The sequence below is a fragment of the Microcebus murinus genome, chromosome 20, assembly GCF_040939455.1.
Source record: "Microcebus murinus isolate Inina chromosome 20, M.murinus_Inina_mat1.0, whole genome shotgun sequence".
In the NCBI taxonomy this organism is placed as follows: domain Eukaryota; kingdom Metazoa; phylum Chordata; class Mammalia; order Primates; family Cheirogaleidae; genus Microcebus; species Microcebus murinus.
The window spans coordinates 14885466-14913023 of record NC_134123.1 but is presented as its reverse complement, the minus strand read 5'-3'; the positions used below and the strand labels follow the sequence as shown (position 1 = coordinate 14913023).

At 35.4% G+C, this 27558-nt stretch overlaps 1 protein-coding gene across 2 annotated transcripts in view; it reads left to right on the top strand.

The window, feature by feature from the left end:
- Positions 1-27558, top strand: part of CDH8 (cadherin 8) — a 359018-nt gene that overhangs the window by 136439 nt on the left and 195021 nt on the right. For both annotated transcript variants that reach the window (XM_012781565.2, XM_012781533.2), the window contains exon 4: positions 22793-22912. In XM_012781565.2, coding sequence (XP_012637019.1) covers positions 22793-22912 — 120 coding nt within the window. The remainder of the gene's footprint in view (positions 1-22792; positions 22913-27558) is intronic.

Sequence of the window (27558 nt, the reverse complement as noted above, 5' to 3'; positions counted from 1 at the left end):
GGTATCGCCAGCATCGTCTCTTAGTTAAGCCAATGGTAAATCCACACCAGTGGGGCATTTTATAGGTCTCTAGCCTGCTTCAATCACATCTCACTTCTTTCCTAATGGAAATTCACTTATTGAACTACATTTATTACCAAAAGCACCACAACAACTCCTACTGTTCTGCCTCCTACTTTATTTTATCATTTGTTTCTCCAGTCGCCATTTCTATATTTTCTGTAATTGTCTCAGGAAATATGTCCTGGGCGAAAGGAAGGTAAAACTAAGGTAATGAGCGATATTCTCTCTGAGGATTTTAATTACAGTTAGGAGACAGGCAAAAAGGACTTTCTGCAATAAAGTCAGGTGTGTGGTATAGTTGCTTTCTCATGGTCTATTGTCCTGAGATGTGCAGTGGAAGAGGCTGGGAGAGGTTAAGCAATGACAAGGGCATGGAGTAGTTTGCGAGAACGATGATGGAGAACAGGTGCAACTGACAACGTCCAAGGAATCCAGTGGTGACATCAAGTCCAAGTATCTTGCAGAAACATGAGGCATGGAGGTGTTGGAATGTTTTTCAGATCTGTGTTGCCTCTCAGTGTGTCAGGCAGCTGATGCTGAAATGTGGCAAATAAGGAATTTCTTTTAGATGATACTGTGTCTTCAGTCTCCCTCCATGAATCAAACTGACTTTGAAATGAGGAACGTGCTATCTGTTTATGTGAGAAAATGCTCATGACCCACCTCATTTGTTTTTCTTTTCATGCCCAAGTTTCTCCCTGCCATTTAAGAGAAATCCACCTTAAAACAAGAACATTCTTTTCCCTCGATGATTCGATACACATGAAATTGATTTATTTATTGTTCTATTTTAATTTTTGTCATCAGAGGTGAGAGCATAATGGAAAGCATGGGGATAATAATTCAGCAGTCTCCTTTCAAGGAAACTCATTTGTGTAGGATTTAGGCAATGAAATATGAGATTCACTGTACTGTCTTTTATTTTTCTGTAGCTTTAGAAACTTAAGCAGGACATGGGGGTGAATACATTAATCTTATTCAGATATAAGGGATCAAATCTTCAGGCGGTAATGTAGAATAGCCTGTTGTAAAATAGGACTTAATGCACCACGTGAGGTGGTAAATGGGGACCCACATGGGGTAGCAGAGAACAGGTGGACTCTGGATCGTGGGGGCCACTCATTAAACATGAAAGCTTAGATACATAATTTTCTTTCTCTGCACATTCTGTTTATTGTCTTATAATGAGATTATTTTACTATTATTCAGAGAACTAATGCAGCAAATGATCAAAGGATATCTAGTAGGTATTTGATAACTGTCAGTTCAGAAATAATATTAATAATATATAAAATACCTAGGCTAGTGTCTTTCATATAGTAAGTGCTCAGTAAATCTATACCAGCATCATCAACATCATTATCAGTATCGTTGCTACTACTGTGGACCAGCATTGCACTGGGCACTTTCACCTGGTTTAGTTTCTACCACAAACCTATCAGGTAGTTCTTTTGTCTTTTACTAAGAAAATGCAATTGAGTAACTGTCTGAGAGTCTCATAGCAAATATACAGTCAAGGTGGGCTATGACTCTTTCTAATATTACCACAAACCTTTTCATATACTAAGTGTATGTATATGTTTTATCAAAATAATAAATACTTTAAAAAATAATTATTATTTTTTTAATTTAAAAATATTAAGGGAGTACCAATAGTTTTGTTATTATAAGGATACCTTTTATAAGGCTAAGTCAGGGCTTTTATTGAGCCATCGCCGAATAGTATTCGTTTTAACCCATAGGTAAGTTTTTATTCCTCGCCCCCTCTCAACCTCTCCCTTTCTTGTTTCCCAATATCCTTTACATCTCTTTGTGGTCACGCGTGCCCATCATTTAGCTCCCAGGTATCAGAGAGCACATGTGGTATTTGTTTTTGTATTCCTGTGATATTTCACTTAGGATATTGATCTTCAGTTCCATCCAAGTTGCTACAAAAGACATTATTTCATTCCTTTATAGCTGAGTTGTACTCCATGGTATGCATACATAGATCTTAGATCTATCTATCTATCTATCTATCTATCTATCTATCTATCTATCTATCTATCTATCTATCTATCTATTCATCTCTCTCTCTATATATATATATATTTACATATATATATAAATCATATTTTATTTATCCACTCATGATTTGATGGGCACTTAGGTTGATTCCACATCTTTACAATTGTGAATTGTGCTGTGATAAACACTCAAGTGCAAGTGTCTTTTTGATCAAATAACTTCTTTTCCTTTGGAAAGATACCGAGAAGCATTGCTGGATTTAATGGTAAGTCTACATTTATTTCTTAGAGGAATCTCCATACTGTTTTCCATAGAGGCTACACTAACCTGTAGTCCCACCAACAGTGTAAAGTGTTCCTTTCTCTCTGCATCCATGTCAGCATCTATTGCTTTTTGATTTCTTAATAATAACCATTCTGACAGGTAGTATCAGGTAGTAAGGCAGTATCTCACTGTGCTTTTATTCTCCATTTCCCTGATGATTAATGATGTTGAGCATTTTTTCATATATTGGTTGGCCATTTATCTATCTTCAGTGGAAAACTATGTTCATGTCTTTTGCCCATGTTTTAATGGAGTTGTTTGCTTATTTTCTTGCTGATTTGTTTGAGTTCTTCATAGATTCTGGATATTAGCTCTTCATTAGATGTATAGTTTGTGAATATTTTCTCTCATTCTGTAGGTTGTCTATTAAAACTATCAATTGTTTCCTTTGCTGTGCAGAAAATTTTTAATTTCATTAAGTCCATTTATTTATTTTTGTTGTTGCTGTATTTGCCTTTGGAATCTTACTCATAAATTCGCTGCCTAGCCAATGTCTACAACACTCTTCTCTCTAGAATTTGTATGGTTTCATGCCTGATCTTTAAGTCATTTAGCCATCTTGAATTAATTTTTGTATATGGAAAGAGATAGGGGTCCTGTTTCATTCTTATGCATGTGGCTATCCAGTTTTCCCAGAACTATTTATTTAATATGGCTTCCTTTCCCCACTGTATGTTTTTTGTCTGCTTTGTTGAAGATCAGTTGGTTATAGGTAGATGATTTTATTTCTGGATTCTCTATTCTATTCCATTGCTCTATATCTCTACTTTTATATCAGCACCATGCTGTTTTGTTTATTCGAAGTTTGGCAATGTGATGCCTCCAGATTTGTTATTTTTGCTTAAGATTGTTTCTGCTATTTGGCTCTTTTTTGGTCCCAAATGAAGTGTAGAGTTATTTTTTCTTGATCTGTGAAATATGATGTATGGTATTTTGTTGAGGATGGCATTGAATTTGTAAATTACTTTGGGCAGGATGGACATTTTAATAATGTTGGTTTAATAATGTTGGTTTAATAATGTTGGTTCTACCAATCCATGAGCATGGGATGTTTTTCCATTTGTTTGTTTCATCTATGATTTCTTTCATCAATGTTTTGTAATGTAACTGCTTTTAAGGTAGGTATGACTTCACTCACTTTCAATTCACTCACATCAGACCAAAGCTTGTGAAGTTATGTTGTAATATCTTAAAACCAATGAAGAACTCCAAAGTACTTCTTCTATTTGAGCATAACTTTTTCAGTATGCCTTTGCTAGGGATGGAAAATACAATTTGTTACTCAATCTTCCATCCTTCACTAATACTTTATAGTTAGTCACAAAAGAAGTATTTAAAAAGAAGTTTGAACTCTTCTGATATTTGGTTAGATGGCAAGTTCTGTAAAGACAGGATCATTGCTCACACATCTTTGGCATGGTGTTTGCACAAGCGATTTGCACACAGCAAGCATGAATACATGCTGTACTTGCATGTAATTTTTTTCAACTATGACAAAATAAAACTTATAAGAGTTTCATTCCAATCCCCTTTCTTCTTAGCTTTTAATTTACTGTTTACGAATTGCAGATTACTGCAATATCCAAAACCATTTCTCTTTAATACTTGAAGGGAGAGAAATTCTCTAATATTTCTTCCCTCTTGGACACATTCCCTCTCTCTCTCTCTCTCTCTCTCTCTCTCTCTCTCTCTCTCTCTCTCTCTCTCTCTCTCTCTCTCTGTCTCACAGACATATACATTCTCTCTCTTCATTTTCCCTTATTTCTATATGTTGCAGTGTATGCGTATTTGTGTGTGGATTTGTGTGACATATACTGTATAAGTTGGAAAGAAAATGTTGTCTTCTTTCCAAATCAAAGAGAAAAATATGTAGAGTCTGGAACTACAACAAAAATAGCTGCTTTGACTCACAATCTCTTTACTCTGAAATATAAATTCTATCCTGAAGGGAATTCTCTTTTCTTTCTCAAGCAAGCTTCTCTCCATATATACGCACATAGTGAAATATGTGCAAATTCTAAAGTCTTCATAGGAACATGAGAGATCATTAATCTTGTATTATCTTGGCAAAAATGGGGATGAGAAATTATTTATATTGTGGGCTCTGATTCAAGGCAATTCAAGTTCCAAAGGATTGAATTTCAGCAAATGCCTAGGAAGGCTCTTTTTTTTTTTTTTTTAAGAATTCTATATTACCTCATTTACTTCCTTATGAATTTGTCAGTTTCAACCATAATATACTGCATTGGATAGTGTTAAGATGATGAAGCCATTTCTTTATGACAGTGCTTAAAGTAACTGTGTTTGATTTCAATGGGTTTTATGAATGTAGTGGTCCCTGAAAGGCAACATCATGCTGGTGACAGAGATTGAGGTTAAGATGTAAGGGAACTGACACCTAATGTGTAGGTACATCACCACAATTATCTTTGAGGATTTCTTAATGTTTGCATGATACTTTTATGTTATAATATAGTGCAGAATATCTTTGTTAACTCATTTGTTCTCCATAATAATTCAATAAATCGGACAAGGCAGATAAGTAAATTAGACTCAGATTTAGTGACTTGTTTTAAGCCTGTCATTTCTACCTCTTATTGGCTATATGACCCACATATGCTGACCCCTATACCAAATATGCTTCCCTATAAATTGAGGACAATGCTTACATCAGACATAAGGGAGAAGGGAACAGACCCAAGTGGAAAGTTGAGATTAACTTGTTCGTGATGGTTGTTCAGTATAGATTAATTTAATGAGGAGAAAGAATAGCTTCTTTAAGAACACATATAAAAGAGGATTCTTTTTTATAGTCAGTATTTCATAGTGCTTGTTTCTTCTTTGGTCACTTGAACAAGAATGCAGAAAGACCAAGTCCAAGCAAGCAGAGGCCATTTCCCTGATAATGGATTAAAATATAATTAGACCTAGTTTCCAAGGTTATTTGAAAACTGTCGTACAAGCAAAATGTCCAGGGGTCTTAGTGATTCCAAATCCTTGCAGTATGGCTGCCTCGCGTAATGAATGGGGAGCAGGGAGTTGGCATCAAGAACCAAGGTATCCAAACTTAATTGGGTGCTAGGGAAACAGCAGCTGTCCATGGTTAAGACATTGTGAAGTTGTCTGCCTGGAAATTTATGCTTGTTCAATTCTTGTTCAGACTTTCACAAAGTATGTAATTTTAATGACTATGTTTAGATGTGTTACAATATATTAATTTTGGAGAAAAAAGTCTAATTAGCATGAAGACTGCATTGCATTCTATATTTCTTAATTTACCATACCCAAAAAAAAAAAAAAAAAAACTAGCTATTTTAGTGCTATATGTTACAATCTGGTGATAAGATGCTATGTTACTGGAGAGCACTAGGCAAAAACGGGGAGATTTATGATTTATATCCTTGCTAACAAAACTAAAAATGTCACACATATTAAAAGGTTAAAAAGCATACTTAGATGCATACCCAGCATTGGAACTTTCTGTACAACCTTGAAACATAAAGAGGTTAGGGGAATTTTTCAGTCTACTTATCTGTAAAATTAGAAACTTTATAATTGTCTTACCTCACTCAGAAGGTTGTAAAGTTATAAGAAGGAGTAAAAGCATTACATAACACCTTATATTAGTGGCTTTTTTTTAGGTCATAGGTACTTGCATTGATCCGATGTAATAGCCCTGTTGCTGCTCATGTAAGACGTTGGTTGGTTCTCTAATTCGGGTGTACATGAAATTACCTGGAGGACTGGTTAAAATATAGTTTCTGGGCCCCTATCCCAGAGTTTGTGATTCAAAAGTTCTGGTGTGGAGCTGAGAATTTACATGTCTAACAAGTTCCCAGGTGATGCTACTGCTGCCAGTCTAGAGATGGCACTTTGAAAACCACTTGATTAGTGGGTGATTATAATGCCATATTTCTCTAGTTAGAGTCCACAGTCGTGTGCCAGGAGATTTTGAAAACAATAAGGGAATTGTGACACATCTTTCTGAGGTGTTACCAGAACATGTGCAAAGCTATTTTATACTAAAGAATTAATGTTGATGTATTAGGCAATGAAATGCAGAAGCTGCATGATATATTCCGACAAAAACACAAGACCTCACAGTTGTTCCAAATTTGTAATTGTCTGCTTCTACATATGAAATGTGTCACCTAATAGGACCACCTAACTTTCTAGAGCTTTTGAAACATTTCCACCAAAATTTTCTATAATTAGAAGCTCCAAAAGGGCAAGGTCCATGTCTATCTGCCTAACCTTGAATCCCCAGGTTCTAGCACCTTGTCTGGTGAGGATGGAGCCTCAATAATCTGTTTGGTCGTAGGCAAGATTATTTCTGTTTAATCTCTCTTGCATCTAGTTGCCTCATAAGTAAAATAGGAACACTAATATTAATAGAACCACCTCATTGGGTTGAATGAAAAAATATTCTTAAGTTTAACCTGCCATATTGATTTCATTAGAGATAATATGGAAAAATATTTATCCAATACAGATGCTCCAATGGGGTTATATCTCCATAAACCCATGGTAAGTTGAAAATATCAGAAGTGGAAAATACATTTAACATGCCTAACCTAGCGAACATCATAACTTGGCCTAGCCTACGTTCAGCGTGCTCAGAATGCTTATGTTGGCCTACAGTTGGGCAAAGTCATCTGGCAACACAAGTGCACTGCAGAGCACAGGTTGTTTGACCTCCTTCCTGATCCTGTGTCTGACTGGGAGCTGCCGCTCACTGCCACTGCCCAACATCACAAGAGACCCCAGAAAAGATCCAAGTTCAAAATTCAAAGTATGGCTCCTACTTAATGAGAGTTACTTTCATACCATCTTAAAGTTGAAAAATCCTAAGTTGAACTGTCCTACTTCAGGGACCATTTGTATAGTAAATGTATTGAAAGCTTACTTTGTGCCACACAACTATTTATTACTAATACTAATTTCTAATGAATTAGTGAATTTTTAAATGAGTGGATGCGTATCAATTCTATGTTAAATTGCTTGCAGGCGAAACCTTGGGATCTTTATATTGAGAAAGTTTACAGTGTGCTTCTTCATTAAATAGCCTGTGTGGTTCACAATTTAGAAAACACACACTGCTATAGAAGTTTTTACTGTTTTCAGGGACAAAGGCCAGCCTGGGGGATATGCCAATAAATAAAGATGGGTCGAAAACATTTTAGCCTATTTTAGGTTCATTTGTGTACATTAGCAGTCTATAAGACACATGTGCTTATTTAAATAGCTAATCTTTTTCCTATTTATATAACATCAGCAACTGTATTCATCATTTAGTTCTATTAATAAAAACACACATTCACATAAGACACACCCTAATTAGAGAATTAGAAAAGTACCAGAGAAATATTACAAAATATAGATTTCAATAATTACAAAAGTGAAGTTTAAGCTGTTACCTTTCACAATCCCCCAGGGGCCTTTCTGGATGTTTTTCACAGTATTTGACCCCCACACCCATCTGTCCTAAATTGTAATTGACTGCTCTTTAGAATGCAGGTGCTAATTAACTTCTTAACACTTCTTTGCACAGCCCTAAAAGCCCAGCCTTCTCACTTCCCTGCCTTCCAAGGTGTTTCTTTGAGTTGCCTCCTAAAAGGGGTGTATTTCCCACAGTGAGTATGTATTACTTTTGTAATTAAAAACTCTAAATAGCATATAACTCTTAAGAGGGTGTAAGCATCCCTTCCTCTTCTGAACTTATGAATAGCACTTTTTCATGGGACAGCATGTGGTTTCCCTGCCCCATCCTCTGAGATTCTAAGTTGGTTTCCATTGGGTAAGACCCAGGGATCTGCATTTTAAATACAGCTCCTCAGAGGATTCTAGTCCTGGCCCAGGGAATCACTCACCCAGAGCACAGCTGGATGGATACACTGCTCCGGTTTTCTGACATACTGTGCTTAGTTTGATGGTTTCAAAATGCATCCAGCGAGTGTCTCCACATTCTGATCCTCAAGTAACTACTGATTTCTGTTCCTTTTTGCCATATAAAAACAAGATAGCGTAACAATTAAAGACATGCAATTTGCCGTTTGACAGAAGCAGCTTCTGATTGCAGATCCCATATTTGTTGGTTACTGGAACTCAGGCTAGTGACTAAACAGTTTGGTTTTTCCTTGTTTTAATGATCAGTATTTTTTATCATTTCCCTTTGGCTATTTTCATTTTGTGTATCAACACCATTTTTTATTATTTCATTATTAACTATTATTATAAACATTACCAATCATATTCTATGCTTCTTAAATATTTATTTGTTCCATCAGATTCTAGCACAAAAACGTTTGCCTGTATTTTGAATTCTGTATTATGATAATTTCCAATATGTGTGTGTGTGTGTGTGTGTGTGTGTGTGTGAGAGAATATGTGTGAGTGTGTGTGATTGTGTTTTTCTGGTTATATTATTAGGGAGCTAGCTATGATAATTATGGCACAGATATTCATATAGAAAACACATCTGTAATTGAATAGATAAATGAATTTAAAACAAACATTCATTAAATATCCACTTATGTCTTTTTGGGGTGGGTAATATGAAAGTCATTCAAATCTATTTTTAATGTTTATATATGTCTAAATAAGATAATTATATCAAATAAATACTTGGGCTAGAAACATACTAGTTCTTTGATATTTGATGGCAATTGTCAATATTCTAGTTAAACTAAAGACTAACATTTAAAAGTAAAAAAAGGCAATTGATGATAGATTTTAAAAAAGAGGTTAAAATTGTACAGCACAGTCTTGAAATTTGGTGGCTATCCCCCCCTTCTGAAAGAAGGCCATGTATGAAGTTTATATTTAATGATTATCCTGATTCCTAATTATTTCCTTGGGAAATCTGGAGAGCTACCAAAGGTAGCTTCTCTTCCTGCATGAAATACTGTTTTGAAAATATTTCTCTTGAGAATTCAAAAACAAGAAAAGCCCAGATCCCACTGTTTTTAGACATTTCCTGGTGCTCCTCATTTCACACATTTACACTCAAACATGTACAAAATACTGCTGCTGCATTTTTCTTTCTGCCTGGAGAACAGCTGTAAAGATATTAATTGTGCTTCGGTTATAAATGGATTGCCAAAAGGGACAGAACGGGTTGTGTATCTCATCAGCATGCCCTGTCTGGTATAAATAATGAGACAGGAACTTGGTAAATTGGAAAGTTGTGATAAAAACGAGAAGTGATATTATGAAGTCCCACCAGTTCCTTCTTCTGAATACATCGATTTTTAAGGTACTCTACAAGACTGCTAAATCAATGATCGTGTGTCGCAAAATGTTGGCTAAAAAGGGCTATATCACTGGGGTCAACTACAAATTAGCCCAAAGGGTAAACACTAAGGTAGTACAAATGTTAAGGAAAAAGAAGTCACAGGTATTATAAAATGTAGTTGGAAGGGTACAGCTGTTGGGAAATGTATATGGTCTTTTTCTTCTATTCCATCTAATAGTTTTAAACATAGTTAACTAGAAAGAAATTGAAAAGAGTGGAAATAGAATTGAATCAAGTTGGGTACTTTATTTTATCGTCTCAGTTATTTTTGAAACAAAGCTAGGCTTTTCTTTGATGTTTCCTCAAATTCTCTGAGTGTGTCTATCAAATCTGCTAATTTTTGCTTTTAACTTTCATAAGCACCGAGCAAAGTTGCTATTTCCCAGCATGGCATCATGATTAAAATTTAAAGAAATCTAAAAAAAATTGATATTTTCAAATGTGTTGTATAAATAGATCAGTGCACTTTGCATTGCATTTCAAATAAAATCCAATTTAGGAAGAAGTCTTCATTCATTGTGATTAAATTTGAGGATAGAAAAAAAAAACTCACCCACCTTCATGTGAACACATACACTGTTCATCTACTGTAACAAAATCAATATCTTGAGATCACAAACTGCCTTTGAATTTGAGCTATTCATCATGTCTCTTTATCGGGAAGGCTTCATTTACACACCTACAACCTGCTGTCCACCTTTCCCTGGTAGCAGGTCTCAGAGCCAGTCTTTTCTGTACACCCACCACTCCTTAAACAAACCAGGGTTATAGCCTATGCTGTAATGTTTCCTTCCATGCTTCCCCCCCCCCACCCCCAGTAGGCTGTGAGCTGGCTCCCAAACAGTCAAGAAGGACCCATATTCATCTCTGCTACCTACCCTAGGACCAAAACCAGTTTGGCAGACTATTGCAATCAATAAGCATTTATAGAATGAGAAGAAGGGACTAGGGAGGAAGAATGAAGAGAAAAAGGATAAAAACAGAGAGAAATGAAAGAACAAGATGAATAAATAAAATATTAATTAATAAGTATGAATTAATAAATGACATATTCAACATTCCCCCAACCTGTTATTATTAATAGATTACTTATACATATGGTCCAGATCAAATTTATCATTACACCTTCAGGGCTAAAAGCATAATCAACTCATTTCTCTCTCTCTGTCTCACCCTCCCTCTCTTCCTCCTCTTTCCTCCTCTTCCACCCCCTTTGTTTAAAAAAACCTCCCGGACATTGACAGAACCTTAATCATTTTGTAAATCCATTGCCTAGCCTTTCACATATTATTATTATTATTATTTTTTGCCAAGAGTTTAATTAAGGCATGTAGAGTTTTGAATATATTTTTTTCCAACTATCTCTAGGCATGCACATATCAACATCTCACTACAGGTTGAATTCCCCTAATTTGAAAATCCACTATCCAAAATGGCTCCCAAATCTGAAACTTTTTGAATGCTGACATGACGATGCATATGGAAAATTTCACACTGCATATGGAAACACACACACTGCGATTTCACACACACTGTGAAATTGCAACACACACTACAATTTCACAATGCATATGGAAAACTGACCTCACATAATGGGTCATATGCATTATTAAAAATAATGTAGAAAATTATATTTTAGGTTATGTGTATATGAAACATAAATGAAGTTCCTGTTCAGACTTGGGTCCCATAATCAAGATATCTTGTTATGTATATGCAAATGTTCCAAAATAAAAAAAAAAAAAAAACAACAACAATCTGACATTGAAATACTTTTAGCCCCAACCATTTTGGAGAAGAAATACTCAACTTGTTTATTCTTCTAGGATGTTTATTTGTGTGTTATGCTCCTTTTGTTTAATATAACCACATTTAACTTCTTCATATATAACTAACTATAAAAGTTTCTCCTTTTCTCGTACACATCTTTTAAGATGAACTGGGGGAAAGAAAACAGGATTTTTCTTGGCTACACCTACATCCAGGAAGGAGCTGATAGCACCAGAGGAGAAAGGATGGAGTTAGGATTAATTTGGGTCAGCTGGATTTCAAATCCAATGGTTCATTTTTTTCAAGGTGAGATCTCTTTGCCAAGGCTAATTTTCTAATAATGGCCTCACCGTGTTGATTATTTGTAAGGATTACATATGTGTGAAGTTCTTAGCTGTATTATTAGGTCTGAGACATATGGGTAACCTTGACTATTTACAGTAAGGTAACTACACTTTGGAGTCTAACAACACCAATAGATCAACCTGCTTCATTAGTTTCTGGATACGTTTCAAAAGAAAATAACCTATTTATTTACTCTTATTCATATGTTTATTTATCAAATATTTCTATGCAAGGAACTTTCTGAGATGTTAGAGAGAAAGATAAAAATACTATGTCATATTTTCTGCACTTGAATATATGAAATTCAGAAACATTATAGGGTTTGTATAGGTTTGAGTAGTGGGTAAGAGGACAGGTTTTGAAGCCTGTTTTTCTGAATTTGAATACAGGCCTTATCCCTTTCAATTGAATTGTGATATTTATAACTGATTCTCCAAGACTTATTGCAAAGATTAAGTGAATAAATATTTCCTACCAGGCGTTGTTCTTAGCACTTGTATGACAAGGACAATGTAGGGTCATACTTATGATACGAACAAAGTGGTGAGGAAAGATTATGAAGGAATGTGTTAATTCTGGAGAGGAGGATTAGAGGAGAAAGTTGCAAGAATAAAGAAGAATATTGTTCACAAGAAGCCTACTCTAAAAGGGGGAAATGTGTATGCACTTCAATTTATACATAAAAGTAAAAGGTGCCCCCAGAGACAGTAGAATAAAGTTTAACTGAGAGTTCAAAAGAGGAAATGAATCAACTTAAATCTTGAATCTGGGTCACATTGAGTTAGGTGGTTATGTTTAGGATTCATAGGAATGGACTTGAGTGAACTTGAGTATGTGGATAAAAAAAAAAAAATAGTTGGGAGCTGGGTATGGTGGCTCACATCTGTAATCCTAGCACTTTGGGAGGCTGAGGTGGGAGTATTACTTCAGCTCAGGAGTTCCAGACCAGGCTGAGCAGCATAGCAAGGTCTTATCTCTTCAAAAAATAGAAACAAATGAGCTGGGCATGGTGGTGTGTGCCTGAAGTACCAGCTAGTTGGAAGGCTGAGGCAGGAGGATTACTTGAGCCCAGGAGTATGAGGTTGCAATGAGCTATTATCACACCACTGCACTCTAGCCCAGGCAACAGAGTGAAACCCTGTCAAAAAAAAGGAATTTTGGGTAACTGGTGTAAAAGTGTTGTTTAAAACCCTCTTCGAAATTTCCATTTCCCTAGATCACCTCCAAAGTGATTAACCTATTTCCTCAGATTGTGTTTCTAGATTTGCAGTCCTGCCTGTGAACTTTTCTTGATTGAAGAAAAATCTAATCTAATATATACAATATATAATCTAATATAACATAAAAGATTATATTTTTATTCAATCTGATACGCTTTCCTAATGTTAATGTTAATGTCTCCTAATGTTAATAGCCTTTGCTTTAGCTGTTTATCTGCCCCTCCTGTGTTCTTCAGTGTTTCCATCTCACCTACAGCATTTTATCACATCATTTGGTAGCTAATTGTTTTAATTTTCTACCTTCCCACTAGTCTGTCTTTTAAGAAAGCAAGACTCTTCTAACTGCAGTATCTTAGGTGCCGAAAAGAAAGCTTGACACATAGAAGAATCTCAATAAAAAGATGCTAAAATAATGAACAGTCCAAATAGAAGATTAGTTCAGTTTACCTTCATTTTAGCTACATCATGGATGCAGGATAATATAGGATAGTATATTTTGTATGAGTTAGTAGCTACTTATTTTTTTAAATCTCTTTGAAACTGTAGTTCTTGTAATGATTGCAAAATTAAACCTGTTTTTTCTAGGATTTTTACTTCCCAATAGCTCAATGATGAAGGGGCTTTTCACTTTGCCAGATTCGAAATTTCATAGGATTTTGTCTTTCATGTTCAAAAAGGGAGGGCAACTGCAGCCACGCTATTATCATTTTTAAAAGTCCCTACTTTTACTTGGAGAAGTAAGCTTGTTCTAAAAGAACAAACTCTTAATAGCCACTATAGTAGTTACAATTTCAATCTGATGCATCTTAGCCTTAAATTCATACTTCATCAAACATAAATAAAGTAGAATGCCCTAGAGAGCCCAGTGGTGTGGTTCAACCAATGCCCTTCCACGCAGAAATACAGATTGTATGTCATATTTATGGAGCTTCAGAATGAGAATATGAGTGGGTGGTAGTAGTTGCATATTTTGGATTAAGAAGCTGAGCCTTAATGATGTAAAAAAACATTTTCTTGCTGTGTGAGACTGTCCAGTCATGGTTGTAGAATATGGGCTCAGTCTCATAAGATAATGTCAACAGAAACTTCCAACATTATGACTGTAGCATACATATGTATGTATGTGTGTGTGTGTGTTTTCCACTACATCATACTGCCTTCAAGAAAATAAATTTAGCAGACATTTGCAGTTTCCTACAATAAAGAGAAACCACGTGAAAGCATTGCTAAAATAGACTTTAAATATTATCAGGACAGAAATTCCAACTCCCCTGCACACTTTTGTACTCTTTGTGTCTAACTTCGTACCTGGCACACAATGCATACAATGCAAATGGCCATTATGTGAATGAATGGATTAGTTCATATAATAAAATAGAATGAATAAAGTTTCTCTACTACAGTCCTCATACATTGTAGAGGGCACCTGAAGTGCCACAACTAGTATCATTTTGCAAGGTCAGGATGAATATAGCTGCCAGTTTAAAGCATATATGATGCTAGTTTAGTTCTCAAACATTTATTCCGTAGGTAAAAGATTAGCAAAGGCTTGATTGTTGGGAATAGGCAAGCTATGAAAAGAAAATACACTTTTTTTCTGTTGTGTCAAAAAAGAGTCATTCTATTCTAAAAAGGTTTATTTATGCACATGGAACTGTGAAACAGACAGCTTATTTGTTTTCACAACCAGGCTTCCAATTGTCCTCATTATCTGTTTGCAAAAGCAGTGGGTATGCCACCATGTTAGCGCTGTTTGCGAGGGATGCAGAAGGTATGTTCCCCCGTGCATAGTAAACACGGCTGAGATTTTACAGTTACACAAATTTGTACAACATTTCCCATTTCTTTCACCCAGTGCACAATACAGATGTTTGCTGGAATGATGCATGGGTGAATAGAAGACATCTGTGGTGCTCAAATGCATTTTCTGAAGTGTTTAATTGTTTCAGAAAGTTCTGGGCTCATTTTAAAAACACAATGTTAAGTGTGTGTGATGTTTCATTAAGTTACAAAACTGTTTGGTTCCCTACATGCTCCAAAATAAAATATGGAAACTAAATTTTATTTCCCCAATTTGTGCCCCAAATCGTGGAGCCAGAGAAATGACAGGATACATTTCGGTGCTGCCCATCCGCCTGACTGCAGTTAAGAATCTGTCCCTGTTCCCACAATAAATTCAATTTGGGGCATGTGGAATTTGGCAGCAACATTTCACTACCGACTGAGAGTTGGCACATGAGGAGAACACCCAGTGAACAACAGTTAGGCCTTTGCAAAAAAAGAGAGAAGAGGAACTAATCATTTAGGATTCCATTGTGTGGTATATGTCATGAAAGAGAGGTTTCTGAAGTGAAATGGTAAGCACATGCTGCCTCTGCCTCTTATTCTGTTGGCTTTAATAAATGGCAAGATTGATCACCCACACAAAGAGAAGGGTTTGATCTTCTATTGTCATCCTGAAATCACTCTTCTAGTTAGCCAACAGTAATTCAGAGCAGAAGTTCCTATAAAGAAGTGGAATTCCTATCTTCCTGCATACAGTTGAATGATCAGATGGTATTTTTCACTATTTATTTCCACCAGAGCTTGGTTGGGGAAGAAATCTCCATATCTAGGGTTTTAAATAAAAAGCCTTAAGTTTTACTGATCCGTGTTTAATCTTACTCATCCTATAAAGACCCCCCTAAGGTGTCCCTTGGAGGTTTGGACATTTGGCATGTGTCTTCTGTAATGAAACAGTGAAACTGAAAAATACTGGTAAATATAGGCCATGTTTCCTACTGGGGGAATTTGCTTGAGGCCATTCAAGAGAAATGAATATTGAAGACTATGGTTTCAGTTCAAGAGATGTGGAGAAAAATGCATGGGCTCCCTGCATTTATTTCTCAGTTTTTTTCCTTAAGCATATCAGGTCTATCATCAGTTGTAACTAAAGGGGTGAGAGGATACACAAAAATCAAGAAACCAATAAGCACAAAACCTGTAGGAGTACATACCAGTCAAGTACAGAAGTATCCCAGAACATTGTGCCATAAAACTAAGAAATAAGATTTAGCATGATACATTTAAAGCATCCAAGGCCAGAAGCTTCCTCTTCTAGTAAGGAATTATATAAATGGCAACAAGTTATGCAGGTTTTATGAAATTACTGCTCTGCTATTCAACAACAACCCAAAAAAGGTTGTCATGGCAACCTGTGCCCCAATACTTATTATATTGCATAGGATGGCAGAAGTTGGGTTGTGGGCTTAGTTTTATTAAAATAAATGAAGGCAGTTGCATCATCGCTATGACCTGTTAGGCCTGTGATCTTTGGGATGTGTGAATGTTTAAGTAAGACATTTTCAGATGATAATGCCAGACACTCTGTCCATGGATTGTACAAACTGGGGCTTGGAACGGGGTAGCTAACAGGTCAAATCAAAAATTGAAGATAAGAGAAGTCCAGGAATGCACATTTTTCTGAATTTCAGCTACTGCAAAGGTTTTACCTCTTTATTTTCCCACCTGCTATTGAAATGCTGATTCTCTCAAAATGTGTTGCAAATGACTCCTTGCAAATAGCATTTGTGTTCTTCTCATCATAAGAGTTTTAGCTTTTTCCAGTGTGCACATTTTTACGCTGCACCAAACCTTTGTTTTTCTTCTGCTGAGGGTGTCAGCACCAGCATTTTTCTTTCTGAATAATGTGCAGAACTGGTGTGCTGACTTGCTCATAAAAAAAAGGATAGCCTAGCTAACAGAACTGCACTACCCAAACCCCAACATCTTATTTTCTCAAAGGTCTTTCATCTTAGTTTTTTGGCAAACTGGAACTTCTAACCTGACAGTGTAACATCCTTGATGGCTCATTTTACTTGTAGTGTTTACTGTCATTATGGGTGAAAATATGTGGGTCTTGCTGCTAATATGAGAAAACTTTTAGGTGTGGCAAGAGGCATATGATACTGTGAGCCTTCTGTTAATTAAAATCCAAACAGCACTTTGACAGATTTCACTAAACCAGGAAACTAAATGCAAAAAAGAAATTAAAAAAATAAATAAAAAAGGTTTGATAAAAGTAGGATTCACCTTGGAGTTAACATGCACATACTTGACTTGATACTAGCAGGCTGACTTGTGGTGACAGGGATCATTTTTGTTGACAACAGCTGGAAATACAACAGCTATATTATTATAATTAGGATCAGTATCAAGTTGGATTATAATAGGGACTTTCTTAGAGAAATGGCACAGTGTCAAATTTATAGTCACCAGCTAAATGCATCTCTTGTATCCTTGACAAAGGGACAAAAACAGTTCCAAATGAAAACACAAACAGAGAATCCTGGTTGTTATATTTCCTGGGTATTACTCAGGGTTCTATTTATCACATACCAACACTTGCCGCTTTGAAGAAACATTATTCTGCAAGGTTTACACTTTTCAATTTGCCTCTGTGGTCTGCATTCTGCATGCATTTCCATGGAGAAGCCTACATTGCAACTTGACTAGCAATCTTTTCTGCAGCAAGATTAACCTCAAAGCATCCATTTTTTCCCCCTTTGGGTAATCATTTGACAAATGTATCCACAAAACCTCCACACACATCAATTCCAGGGTACAGGTGCATCAACAGTCTTGAATCACTATTAGGAGAAATATCATCCTTGACAGAAAGTAGTGCTGTCGTTTCATTTTCGGATGTCTAAAGTTGAAGAAGGATGTGGATTTCCAGGAAGCCAGGCATCAGGCAGAAATATCCCAGATGAGTATGTGGGTAAAAGCTTTCCTTAGCCCTGCTGCTATCCCAGCCCAATAGCTCATCTTGGATTTGTGTGGGATTTGCATGGACTGGGAGATATTGGCATTCATTCAAAGTCTATCCATTCTATTAATAATAACCTTGAGAAACTTGTACTAATGATGTGCTCAGTGCCTAGCCTCGTGCTGACTACACTGCACACTTTTTATTTTTGATCCCAAGGTAATTTTATTCCAAAGAGGAAACTGATGTGAAATAGATTGGATGGAAGAATGTGAGATTGTGTATGTGTGTTTTCTTTTGGGCGATTTTCCTAACAAAATCAGTTTCTTACTAAGCATATGAACATATTGTTACATTTGCAATGGTCTTTTTGTGTTTCCCCACAAATTTAATCGAAGAAATGTACTACTATATAAATGTACTACTATATAAACCATTATGCAAAGCTACACATAATTATAAATTAAAACATCCACTGTTACTAAAAATTATAAAAGACTTGTTTATTATTCAGTTTCACTTATATACACAAAGAATATAACAATAGTGGCAGTAAGCTTCTACTATCAATAACTCTTCTGTATTGTTTGCATAAATTAATATATTTAATTATATCTACAACTTATGATATAACAATAACTATCACCTTCCTTTTTACAGATTAGAAAATCGAAGCTTAGAACAATTTTGTTACTTGGCCAAAGACACAGAATTTGTAAAAGTTAGAGATGAAATATTAACCAAATGTTCCAGTTCAAGACAGTTTGACTCAAATTTCTCTTCTCAGCTGCTCTTCTATACTTCATATTATTACATCTGATCCTCACACACAAGTTTGAGATTTTCAGGATAAAAATAATTATATTTGCATATGAAAACCTGAAACACAGAGCATTTGGATGGTAGAAACCTGGCCACTTATTCCTCCATCAATAATGGTAATGTGATGGACTTTCTTTCATAATAAGATCAGATGAAATTATAATAATCAACATAACTACATATGCTCATCATCAGTTTTGTAATCTCCTGAGAAAATATGTCTATTTCCATTTAACGTGAAACAGTTTCCACGACTCTTTATGCAGTATGAAAAAATACTTTAAGTAAATCTGAGTAAGAGTTCTTCAAAGTAATCACAATAAAATTAATGTCTATAGGGAAAAAAGGATGAAGTTAAATTTTTAAAAGTTTCGTGCCCACTGCAGGCATTTTAAACTATACTTTACATCAGAATTGCCTGAGAAGATTTTTTAAAAAATGCTTCACCACTATTTCCATCTTATTATTACATAGATCTAGAAGAGACCTCAGGGATCTATTTTTCAAAGGTTGAATCTAATACACAAGCAGAGTTAGTAGTTACTGGCTTAGCATACAGTTATTTTTGTGCTAGGTATCTAGATATATTATTTTGTTTCATTTTCACAGCAATCCTCATATATATTATAGATTTAAATCCAAGACTAAGATGGGTTAAAGGATTTGCCCCAAGAAACAGATAAGTGTTTCAAAACAAGTTGGAACTATTCTATATGCAAAACTATTAACTCCATACTACTTTGCCCAAGCACACCAACCCTGCACATATATATGGTGATACTGTCCTTCAGAAAATATTTGGATTTTTAAATATTTTTTCTGTATGAAGGTATTCCTTAATTTGATCACCCATAGAAGGTAATTTTAATAATGACAGGAAATTTATTTACTTATTTGTTCCAGGATATTATGGGGGTACAAACATTTTGGTTACATGTTATGACTTTGCCTCACCCAAACCATGATTCGAGGTATGGCCTTTACCTTTTACAATGCTCACCACATCCATTAGTTGTGAGTTTACCCACCTCCCACCTCTCAATCACTAAAGAATATCACTACCATGTGAACACCACAGTGTTGATCAGCTAATGCCAAAAGAAAGCATGGCAGGAATTTTTGATAATTTGTTTATTTTTCTCTTTCCAGTGCCTTGACATTTTTTGGAACTGAACGTTCAGACTCATTAACTTAATATCATACTGAGCATTAAACTTTGACTTTACTTTTTTTCTGAGAATGTGTTACTTATCAATAATAGGGGAATGGAATTTTACCTTAAAAAGTTAAAGTAAATATACTAGACAAGAAAACAAAGCCATAAAGAATTTTTATATGGTCTTTTGCACAGAAGGGTTCACCCTTTCTCAGCAAGTGTATGAACTCTGTCCGTTCTTTCAGTTACTCTAACAACTTTTTCTTGCTATTCATTCTTTCTCTTTAATAATATTTTTGGGCTAATTTTAGACTTACAGAAATAGTTACTGTACTGTCTCGGTCTGTTTTGTGCTGCTTATAACAGAATACCTAAAACTAAGTAATTTATAAAGAAAATAAATTTATTTTCTCACAGTTCTAGAGGGAGGGAAATCCAAGATCAAGGCCCCGGCATCTGGTGAGGGCTTTCTTGCTGTGTCATCTGGAGGGGAGGAACACTGTGTCCTCACATGGTGGAAGGTGGAATGGCAAGAGCGATGAACTTCCTCTGTTAAGCCCTCTTATGAGGGCATCTAATTCCATTCATGAGAGAGGAGCTCTCATATGCCCTAATCACTTCTTAAAAGACCCACCTGTTAATGCTATCCCATTGGCAACACCTGAGGTTTGGAGGGGATATAGTTTAAGTCTAATATAGTAGTACAGGGATCCAAACAAGAAAATCAGCAATTGATATCCATTTTTTTCTTGTCATTACCCCGCATTAATGTTTCATCCCCTGTTAACTGGACTACTACTGTAACCTCATAATTAGCATGGTCTCCTAATCTATATCTCTGCCTTCAGTTAAAACTGGGACCACTAACAGAGGGAGTAACCCACAGCATAGGATTGGTCTTTAATTGAGATAGCTTCTGTATGTGCTGTAGTGTAAATCCAACACTCCCTATCTTGGCGTTCAGATGTCCTCTATGTTCTGCTCTGAGTTTGACCCTCTAGCCTTAAATTTAATGATGGACTTCTTTCTGTCATCTTCCATTCTAAATTTATTTGGCACTTTTATCTCACTATCTTCCTCTTACCTAGAAGATTTTTTCTCCAATTCATCTCCATCCTATGGAATATTTAAATAACTATTAATAAAAAACATTGTACTTCCATGTGTTCATTTTCACTAGCTAGCTGAAGAGTTACTTGCAAAAGTAAATATATAAATGTGTATATGTGTATTTATATAGTTCACAGTGTCTGGTGGAATATGTTATACAAAAGGAAGCTTTAAGTGCATTTTTTTTCTAACTGTAGATTTTGTAGCATCTCTGAGTCATCATTCTGAGTAGCAATTCTAATTTTACAGGATTGTCAACTGCTCAACAAATATTATTATTACCTTTTCTTATATGGTGACTGTAATTCAAAATACTTCAAAAAGATTTTGATTGGCAAGATCTTGCTAAAGTTCTACACTGTTTCAGCAAACACTGAGGTGTGCTACTCAGATACTACTTCATTCCCTTCAGGATGAAAATATTTTTCCCCCAGTGGCTGGGAGTGTTGATTGTTGGCTTAACACCAATGCTCCCAGCTACCACGTTGTGGTTGTCTTCAGCTTTTGGCCAAAAGCCAAGGCTCCATTCTCAGAGGAGTTCTCACATCCCATAATTGTTTGATGCTAGAATATAGAGGCATGGTCCTATTTTTCTCAATGGGCATCCCAGTTCCAGAGCCCTGATGAAGTCTACTAAGGTCTTTTCGTGACTGCATCTCAGCACAAATGCTTCCGTCTAATATTGTCCATTTTCACTCCCCCATAAATATTGCTCAATGAACACTACCCAATAAAAATTCTGCAAGAAATCTTGATCAGAGAGTCCACTTTCCAGGCAACTGCTCTATGATACCTACTTACCATTTCTTATTAAATTATCAGATAATTTATTCACTCATCCATTTATTCAGCTAGCAAATATATGTTCAACAACTTTAAGTGTCCAGAACTTCCTGGATGAGGAAGACATTGGCCTTGCCTTCATAGAATATGATTCTTGTTACCACACCTGACTTCTCCAATGTCTATTTTCAGCAGTTCTCAGAATTTCCCATGGTGTCTCATACTACTTTGCCTTTACTTAGGCTTGGTTTCTTGCCTGGAATCCCTTCCTTGCCCTTCTCTTGCCTAACCTTCACATTCCTTTAATAGCTTAATTCAAACATACCCTCCCTTCAGAAATCATCACTGACCACCCCATCTTCACTGGGTTAGGTGAAGGATCCATACTCGGTGCTATTGCATTCAGCTGAACTTCTGTGCATATTTGTCTTTTTCCTCCTTTTCCCTCTCACCACCAAATTTTAAACCTCTTGAGTGCAGGGATCTGGTTTTAATATATAGATATATATATTCCACATCAAGCATGCTGTATGTGCTCAATTGTTGAATGAAGGAGTGAATAAAAAATAGAAAATTAATCAGAAAAAAGGTTTTGATTCTATTATCCACAGACCTAATTACCTAGGCATACTGATTAATTGGTGGTTATGATCTAATTTTATATTCTGAAGAATTAAATAAGGTGGGATAAAATATTCTTTTGATATTTCTGTATGGCATTTTTTTTTAGCAGCCCGTTTTTCCAGGTACATTCAGTTGTACTTTTGCAAGACTTAAATGCTACATGCTATTTTATATTATTAACCTTATGATTCATATCCCTTTGATACAATTCCTTTGCATATTCTCCAAGCCCACATGGATCTAATAGGTATCTTTAAAATGAAAGCTACAAAGGAATCTTAAATAATACAGATACTAAAAGGGCCATCTTTATATAGTACTCCAGCCTTGCAATACTCTTTCTTTCAAAAGACTTTATTGTAGTTGAAGTTATGACAGAGCAGTATATCTCCATATTTTTTAAGAGATTTCTTTCCCTCTTTTTCCCCTCCACACACAGATTTCTGTATGATATGCTTGGCAAAATTTAGCTTTTTTCAAAGAATAATGCATTCATTATTATCTTTTTTTTCCCTCTTTTTTATTAGGTACATCTGTCACTAATGTAACAGCTACAGATGCTGATGATCCAGTTTACGGAAACAGTGCAAAGTTGGTTTACAGTATCTTGGAAGGACAGCCTTATTTTTCCATTGAGCCCGAAACAGGTTTGTGGCTTACATTTTGAATTCTATTTACCATGTTTTTGCTTCAGGGAAACACTTTTCTTGGGATTTGGATTATGAAATGTCAGGGTTAAGTATTTCACTGTCTATATCAATAACATTTGAATGTGCAATGTGAGGTACATGGTAAGCTCGACGATCATTTTGATACTGATTAAAACAAATTGTACAGCCATTGTAGAAGATCATCTATTTAACAGATGGCTTAACATCATTTTTCATCCTGGAATAAACGGAAAATGTGCTTATATATGACAGTCTTAAATATCAGATTTAAGCATAAATTCAATTACTTATTGACTATGCCATGCTTAACAAGTGACATTTATATATATTTCTAAAGTTTTAATTTGCACATCTATAAAATGGGTTTGAAACCTCATAGTATTATAATGAAAATTAGATGAAGAAATAAATATAATAAATAACAAACATGCAGTGCATGGCACAGGGTAATCATTCAATGCATGCCAGATATTATTACATTTGCTACCAGATTTCTCATTGGAAAACACAATACTGATATCTACTTATTAAAGCTCTTATGAAGATATTGTTAGACCAATATTAAACCTGGCAAATACCCTGTGATCTACTAGTACAGGTTTATAAACCATGAAATAAATTATCCAGAAAGCAAACAAACAAAAACACATTTTTCTTTACTTATTTGGAAATGAATTTTATAAATATAAGTTTCTATAAATGAAGATGAATATTTTAATTGTTTTAATTTAATAATATATTAAGAGAGTAAATCTATTTTGTCAGACTGTTGTAAATCCTATGGAGTTTTATTGTAGCTCATTTAAAAATTATCATTAAGAATAATACTATTAATTTTAAACATTATTATTAAGAACAATTATTACTAAAAACAATTTCTTTTATATGTATTTTTCTTCTGTGTCTGGTAGTTTTGTCTGCAAATTTCCAAAGAGAAAAATTCAATGTACAGGCACACATACATATATTATTATTTCTTTGATTCATGAGTGTTCAGAATTATTGAAATAAATTTCCATGACTTACCATGAAGTCAATTATTAATTAAATTAAAAATTTAAAACCTTTCTTTGCTTTTCTTTAATTCAAAGAGTAAAATCTTCATGCATTTACTAGTGAGAAAAAATACATTTATATATAAATAGGTCATGCCTTAAAATTGAATTTAGATTTATGAAACAGGAAAGAACTCTTGTAAAATGCATTAATTAGGGGTATAGTTATATATCCTTCCTCAGCCAAGAAAGAAGTCTGTCTTAAACTTTATCTCATTTGTGCACCTTGATGAGCCTGAGGAAGGGACAGAGCAGGTGGTCAGCTCTGGGGTTTAAGGGGGAAAACGTCTGGAGATGTCCTATATTCCTTGACCAAAGACACAGTGGCAGAGTTGGAAGCAGAGTTCAGACTCACATCCAGGTCCTTCATTGCAAAGCTGCTGTCAGAATTCTCTCAATTTCACTTTCCATATACAATAATCATCGCACAGGGGATTCTGTAAGACAGAAATGTGTCAATGGCCTATGCGAAGTTAAATAGGTTCTCCTTTGCTTCTTGGCTCCTTGCTCTTTGTTCACTTGGGTCTTTTGGTTTGTATTCCCACTGAAATATAGATATTAATCTAGCATATATACATTGAACATTCACTATGTGCCAGGCTCTGAATTAAATATATTGAGAAAAAAAATCACAATGGGTAGTCTTAGCTTCCAAGTATCCATTTTGGAAAGCAGATTTTTTTTTTCAACATAAATAAAGAAAACATGGCAATGGCATTTAAATAATTTGTATTATAGGAATAAATTACAATGAGATATAGATAATAAAAGCCCCCTTCTAAGTTACAAGATTTGGACAGTTTTAAGTCTGCTTGATATGTATTGCCATTTGCTTAATAAATATTTGCAGCAATATTTAATATTTACTTTTCCACCTGGCAGAATGAGTATCGCTCTCAACACACATCCATTTTAGTTTTATTATTTCCAAATTGACAGCAGATATAAAATTGTCTGCTTTTATGTTTCACAACATTTATTCAGGCACTATTATGGATAATGCAATGGGGAGAAATGACATTAGAAGAATTCACATAGTAGTTGCTTAATAAATGTTGGGTGAATGAAGTTGAGGTTTTTAACTAAAGCAGACACAATGCAAATGGAAATGGAAGCTAAATTCAATAATCAATAGAGTCAGCCTAAGTTCTTTAGCTGAAACATAAATATGTATGAGTGAAATATAAACATTTTTGTGTACATGCCTGCATAATTACGCTTGAGTGTGTTCAGATGAAAGCAGAAAGTGTTCGTTATTTCCACAGAATCTAAATTTGACTCTATCTCTGAGGACTTTTCTCTCTTTTTCAAATATTTTTTGAGTCTGATATGAGTGTGCATGTGTGTTTTAGAAGAAGGTATAGGAGCTGTGTAGAAACAGCTTGAGAACATTGTTTAAAATTTTTATGTTAGAAAATTATAGAAAAATGTATAAAGAACATTGAACATTTGAATTTTTAATTTTATAAGCATATGGAAATGAACTACTCTGTCTAGTGACCCAAAGATTTGTATCAGTTGGATCCTTTGGGAAGTAGCTACTGAGACAGATGTAGGAGTGCAAGTGACTTATTGGTTTATGAATGTGAAAGACAAAAGAGGCAGGAAGTGGGCTTGGGAAGGGAAGTCCTTCAGTTCAGATCTGATACCCATGCTAGGAAAGAGGAGAAAAAGTAGGATAAGGCAATGCAGATCTGACAACATCTTGGCCAAACCCATGGGGTCCCCAGAACAAAGACAAGCTTTCATAAACCCACCATGCTCAGTCACTGGACAGGATGTCCTAGGAAAAACGAGGTCTAGCTTGAATCCTGAGGCTAATCCTGAAGGTATGTCAGCTGCAGCATCTAAGCTAACTATACTCCGTGGCAGGGAAATCCAAGTATGGCTTCTGTGGCTTCCACAACATGTGTATCAGCACAAAAGAGAAAACAACTTCTTACCCTATCAAATCAACAAATGTGATGTTCAAAACTGTCATATGCAGGATTAGCAAGTGCTTGGTGAATTAACTGATAGTATGAGTAATCACAGGTACACCGATTTTAAAAATGCATGCTCTGTATCAGAACATTGAGAGTGCCAACTAGTTTTCATCCAGGAATTCAAATCCTAGCAAAATAAAGTCAATACCAGGGATGAGAAGGCTCGTTATGTACAGCCATGTGCCTCTGAGAGTGTCTAACAAGATGGCTCTCTGTCCAGGACTTCAGGAAGTAACTAGGCATACCCGGGTCAGAAATTGTTGGCTGAATATCAGTGGACATTACACTTATGATGAGTCATCTTCCAGTTCCTTTGTATGGTGGGATTCTGATCATAGCAGCCAGGGTCAGATCTATAGCTAGAGTGATCAAAACTGTACCAACAAACACACCCTCAACAGGCTACATGATGTGATCACGTTCATGATCTTTATAAGGAAGATCACCCATTCACCACTGTCAGCCCATCCTTGATGCCAGAACATTTTCAACAAGGAAAAGAATCCAGACCAAGACAGATAAATCATTTATGTGTTTCTTTTTCCTCCGAAGAATGCTAAGAACAGAGTTCTGGACTTTGGAAGGCATATGCTCTCCTGTCTCCTGCTTGTTACATTCCCAGTTTATGGAATTATTTTCTGTTGCTATAACATCTTGGGGAAAGCTCCTTCTCTTGTTTTGGTTATCAGCTTAAGACCACAGACAGATATGCCATTTGTTCTGTTTATTTTCTCTCCTTTGAGCTTAACAAAATCAGTAATTATCTTGTTTATTGATTTCTTTATATATTTTTGAAGTCAGTCCCCATGCTAGAGCGTATGGTCTGGGAAGAAATGAGGCTTTGTCTCATCTGTTGATTTTGCATCCTTATGCCTTGAGATGTCTGGCTCCTAGAAGTCTTTCAATAAGTACTTTGGAATGAAGGAGGAATGGAGAGTAGGAAGAAAGCAAAGAAAGAAGGAGGAATGAAGCAAAAACACAGAGAAGGAGGAGGGAAGAAAGAATTAATAGAAAGAGAGAGAAAAGTTTTCCATAATTAATGCAGAAGATAGGAGAGGAACTAGCTAGTGAATACAACTTGGTTTCCATTACATACTCCTTCTGTTTTTCTGATGGAAAGACACCATATTAACCTCAGATATGATTTTTTTGTTTGAAATTCATAACATTCATGCCATTTCCAAATCTCAGACTATGTTTTAAGTGTCTAGGCAACACAGTGCTATTCTGGTACTTGCAAAAATGAGCCTTGAGAATATAATAAACTCTTGTGCAGATTTACTTCTAGAAAATCACATAAGGAGATAGAACGGTTCAGGGGCTACAATACCAGGAAGGAATGGTTATTAATGTCTTCCCAGGGGTCACTGTATAGTACTACTACTACTACTAATAAAAGTAACAGTAACAATAAATGGAAAGAAAAATACTGTGCTTGTATACTCCTCTAGGCTTGACAGAGCGCTGAACCAAACTATAGAGGGAAGAATTTTTATCTCCATTTTGCAAATGAACGAACTTCATTTCAGAGAGAGTAAATGTGTCCCCCACCTTTAGATTGATTTCTCTGTTAAATTGTAAT